We start from the raw sequence: 5,214 nt of genomic DNA, 5'->3' as shown, positions 1-5,214 counted from the left end.
GAGCATGGGCACAAGTAGGGAATTGTCGTTGTTGCCGGACGACACGGAGGAGTGCGCGGAAACCGTAGAGCTGGCTCAAAGGTCGGCGAGGGTGACGCCCAACAACAGCCACATGTGGGTAGCAATTGGACGTTGTGCGACGTGTCATTCTGCTACGGTTGGGTGAGGCTGAGATGACCGGTCTACTCTTCTCACTGGAGCTCAAGCCATCATGCCACCGATGGCCTCCGTACTATCGCCTCTAAACATTCTGTGCATGGGAGAAGACAAGGGCGTGAGAATGAGGCGAGACAACGCTCTAGGGGTTTTCTTGCATATTTACCTTTCATAAGTTAATCTAGTGGGTCCACTGGGTCAATGTGGCAACAATTCAAGCATCTCCAAGCGACATGTCGATGGTTCAATGCTAGCCATGCAAGCCTAGGAGCTAAGATGAACAAGCTTACATAGTTTGGGGACCCAAAACTGCGGTTTCACGGTTATATGACTAAAGTGACACATCTCCAGTTTTAGAATCCAAAACCGCAGTTTCAAAGTTATAGAACTAAACTGACACATCTTCAATAGTTTTGGGACCCAAAACTGCGGTTTCGCAATTATATGACTAAACTAACACACCTCCAATAGTTTTAGGACTTATGATACATTTTACTCATAAATATTCTACAAATGTATAATAATATATTGTATTTGTATGTACTTTAGTTTCTATTCTCGTAGTGCTAATACAAAAACTAAAGTTTCATATTGTCAATCTTGTAGAAATAACTGCATCCAATTCTCGCAGCAACACGCGGGGTATCATTTCTAGTTATGTTAACGTGTCCAGCCAAACCGACATTTTATCTTTTTTTGCGAGAAACTTCCAATCTATTCATTTTCAATCATGGCAGTACAAAGAACAACAGAGGTAATAACAATTACAACCATGTCCGTGGACCACCTAGCGACGACTATAAGCGCTGGAGCGAGCCAAAGGCGCGCCGCCGTCACCGCCCCTCCCTCATCGGAGTCGAGCAAACCTTGTTATAGTAGACAGTCGGGAAGTTGTCGTGTTAAGGCCTCATAGGACCAGCGCACCAGAGTAGCAACCATTGCCGATGAAGGAAGTCGTAGATCAGAAGAACCAAACCTGTAAACACCTAAACGAAGACGAACAAAAAACGGATCCAAATAGATTCACCGAAGACTATACGTGGCCAAACCTCAGGTCGGGTCGGGCCTAACCAAGCCCGAGGCAAAAAACCTAGGCCTGGGCCCAAGCCCGGCCCGAACACATAAAAGCCCGCCGGGCCTCGGGCCAGGCACCTTTAAAAAATTGCAAAAACTATGGGCCCGGCCTGGCCCGACCATCGGGCTCAAAATCTAGGCCCGAGCTCGGTCCGGGAGCAGCGTCAGGCCGGGCCGGGCTTCCCATGGCCAGAACTACCGAAACCAACATGGACCGAATCTCGCAAAATCCGACATTTTATCTTAACAAACTCTAACAAGTCAAGCCCAACATGTTTGGCTCTGCTCCAAATCCAGCCCTAGTTGCGAGGGAGTGTATTGGGGATGGGGAGGAGTCGAGCTGTGACACTGGGATTGGCCGCTCGTTTTGTCCGGGACAAAACAAGGCGATATGGTTTTTTCTAACCAGGTGCCATACGTACGTGGTGACTAATCAAATGATGCCGAAAGCAAATGCTTTTCCCTGTTCAAGTATCCATGTTTTTCACCTATTTTTAGGATTATGTTTTTTAGATGGATTTTTAGGATTATATTGATTGGGCGATCGAAAGAGATCCCAAATACTTCGATATCTTTCTAGAGTTTTGTAAAATTCGTGGAGTACCGTTTGAATCTGATGCATATTTATACGTACGGACGGGGTTATCTTCACATTTCCCCTTAGCCGCCCTGATTTTTTTTGAGCATCAGTACAGACACAAGCGCTCATATACACACGCATACACTCACCCCTATGAACGTGCACACGCACACCCTACCCCTATGAGCACCTCCGAAAGACTGAGCCGGCATATCATTTTGAGATTTACGAAGTCACCGTAGGCGCCTCGTCGTCGACGGAAACGTCTCCTCCCACTGAAAGCGCATCGCCGAATCCTGAAATAAATCCAGGAATAATGCGAGCACCAGAATTTGAACCCTGATGGATTGAGAATACCACTGTTCACCTAACCAACTCAACCACAGGTTGATTCGCAGCCGCCCTGATTTTTGTCAGTACTATAATAGAGCAACAACCCTCGTGCACACAGCGTGCCCATCTTCTTGGTACCAGTCCAAATAAAGTGGCCAATGAATCCCCGAGAAACTGCGCCGGACGTAAACAAAAGGATGCGCGGATCTCGTGGCCCATCCGCAACAATAATTCATCGACATAGCGCCAACGGTTGCAGCGCCCAGCCAGTGACTACTCACTCAACTGGAGATCCAACAATATGTGAGCACGCGGAGACGTCTACGGCTCCGCCCACGCCCGCCGTATTATATACCACCGCGTCAGGAGCTCATTTGCCACAGCCCCACTACACGGCCACGCGCGCAACGTGGTGACCGAGAGCGCTACCGGAACCAACACGGCGACGCAGCTAGCTAGCAAAGCCATGGGGTCCTTGCCGCCGGGAGAGAGGCCGCACGCCGTGATGATCCCCTACCCGGCGCAGGGTCACATCACGCCGATGCTGAAGCTGGCCAAGCTGCTCCACACCAGGGGCTTCCACGTCACCTTCGTCAACAACGAGTTCAACCACCGCCGCCTGCTGCGCTCGCAGGGCGCGGACGCCCTGCATGGCCTGCCCGCGTTCCGGTTCGTTGCCATCGCCGACGGCCTCCCGCCGTCCGACCGCGAGGGCACGCAGGACGTCCCTGCGCTGTGCTACTCCACCATGACCACCTGCCTCCCCAGGTTCAAGGAGCTCGTCGCCAAGCTCAACGAGGAGGCCGAGACCTCCGGTGGCGCGCTGCCGCCGGTCACCTGCGTGGTGGCCGATAGCACCATGACCTTCGCCCTCCGCGCCGCGCGGGAGCTCGGCCTCGGCTGCGCCACGCTCTGGACCGCCAGCGCCTGTGGTTTCATGGGCTACTACCACTTCAAGGATCTAGTCCACCGCGGGCTCTTCCCTCTCAAAGGTAGTATGTCTATATTCATATATACATATTTTGTAAGTTGGATTTTTATTTGATACTATGTGTCTACTCTCTTATATATTTTGCACAGTAATTAGTTTGTTACTGGTGCAGAAGAGGCTCAGTTGAGCGATGGATCCTTGGACACGACCATCGACTGGATACCGGCGGCGCCCAAGGACCTGCGGCTGCGTGACCTCCCGAGCTTCTTCCGCACCACCGACCCCGATGACATCATGTTCAACTTCTTCATCCACGAGACGGCCGGCATGTCGCAGGCGTCGGGGGTGGTCATCAACACCTTCGACGAGCTGGACGCGCCACTGCTCGATGCCATGTCCAAGCTCCTGCCGTCCGTCTACACAGTGGGGCCGCTCCATCTCACGGTTCGCAACAATGTCCCGGAGAAAAGCCCCGTCGCCGGCATCGGGTCCAACCTGTGGAAGGAGGAGGACGCGCCCCTTCGGTGGCTCGACGACCGGCCGCCGCGCTCCGTGGTGTACGTCAACTTCGGGAGCATCACGGTGATGTCGAACGAGCATATGCTGGAATTCGCGTGGGGGCTGGCCAACACTGGCTACGCCTTCCTGTGGAACGTGCGGCCTGACCTCGTCAAGGGCGACGGGGCCGCACTTCCGCCGGAGTTCTCCGCGGAGACGGAGGGGCGGAGCATGCTGTCGACATGGTGCCCACAGGAGAAGGTGCTGGAGCACGAGGCCGTTGGGGTGTTCCTGACGCACTCCGGGTGGAACTCGACGTTGGAGAGCATCTGCGGCGGCGTGCCGATGGTGTGCTGGCCGTTCTTCGCCGAGCAGCAGACCAACTGCCGGTACAAGTGCACGGAGTGGGGCATCGGGATGGAGATTGGGGACGACGTGAGGAGGGCCGAGGTGGAGGCCATGATACGGGAGACCATGGAGGGGGAAAAAGGCCGAGAGATGCGGCGGCGCGTGCTGGAGCTTCGCGGGAGCGCGGTGGCCTCCGCACGGCGTGGCGGAAGGTCCATGCGCAACGTTGATAGGCTCATCGACGAGGTGCTGCTGGCTTGATACAAGCTGGTAAATGGTTTGGCGAGTCTATTTATCACAAAGGTAGTTTTGTTGCTTACTACTACATGGATCACGAAGGATTTATCTCTAAGATAGAGACGATGGATTTATTACATGGGCATTTGTAGCATTGTTTACATCCTGCATAACATTGCTTCTCAGAAATGGCCTTCTGCATGTTTTTTCTAGGATTTAGTTTCCTTTTCTAATACCGCTCTATGAAGAATACGGCATTTTGGAGATCGAGATCCATGAAGTCTTTAATTTTGAAATTTTCAAAATTCAACCTTTTCAGTTTTAAAAAATTCTGAAAACAAATACACATGTATACAAAGATGAAATGTGTAAGTGTGTAAAATTTCAGGATGAAATACCTTGAATTGCGAGCTGAACAAAAATAAATAAAAATCATGGACTTTGAGGATGAACAATACATATGCTAAAAAGCCACAGTTTTCTTTCATTTTAACGTATTTCAACCTGAAAATGAAAATTTACACACATATACATTATGTCTCTAGGTATTAGTGATTTTTATAGAACTTTTTGAAACTAAATTTTTTGATTTTTAAAGTTTCCAAATTTGAAACCAGAACATGTTTCACAACCTGATGCGCACAACTAAATCCTAGTCATTATTGCACCTTTAGATCCATGACATCTACTCGTCGACGTGTACAGTGTGTTCTCATTTTTACAAGTATCCTTCATTTTCATAGTAGAGCATGTCTTCGATTTTTTTAAAGGTTTTTTTTTTCACATTACAACTCGTATTAGGTCAAGTGTGGTAAGCCAGCACATGCAGAATATTTTTATAACCGATGTCTCCATTAGACAATACATGAAGTCTAAACGATCACTCTTCTGTAGAGGAAAAATAAATAAATTTTACCCGGGGTCTCACCTAGTCTTATGTGGCTACCCAACAAAAGTCCATGCCACATGACGCCGAGTCCCTATACAACGGCTACTATTTTAATCCTCTCGACGATTCCATCAGTGATGAGTTTTCCTCAGATCCGATATGGATCAG

At 50.1% G+C, this 5,214-nt stretch overlaps 1 protein-coding gene across 1 annotated transcript; it reads left to right on the top strand.

Annotated features, from left to right (window-relative positions):
* Window positions 1–2,408: 2,408 nt before the first annotated feature.
* On the top strand, window positions 2,409–4,318 carry LOC123188966 (7-deoxyloganetin glucosyltransferase). The gene is made up of 2 exons (XM_044601261.1): window positions 2,409–3,135; window positions 3,247–4,318. Exons 1-2 carry the CDS (start codon window positions 2,610–2,612, stop codon window positions 4,179–4,181), a joined length of 1,461 nt encoding a protein of 486 aa, XP_044457196.1. The 5' UTR covers window positions 2,409–2,609; the 3' UTR covers window positions 4,182–4,318.
* The last annotated feature ends 896 nt before the right edge of the window (window positions 4,319–5,214 follow it).

This window comes from Triticum aestivum, chromosome 2A (genome assembly GCF_018294505.1).
Source record: "Triticum aestivum cultivar Chinese Spring chromosome 2A, IWGSC CS RefSeq v2.1, whole genome shotgun sequence".
NCBI classification, from domain to species: Eukaryota; Viridiplantae; Streptophyta; class Magnoliopsida; order Poales; family Poaceae; genus Triticum; species Triticum aestivum.
Note: the sequence above shows the minus strand (reverse complement) of the source record. Positions and strands in the feature narration are given on the sequence as shown.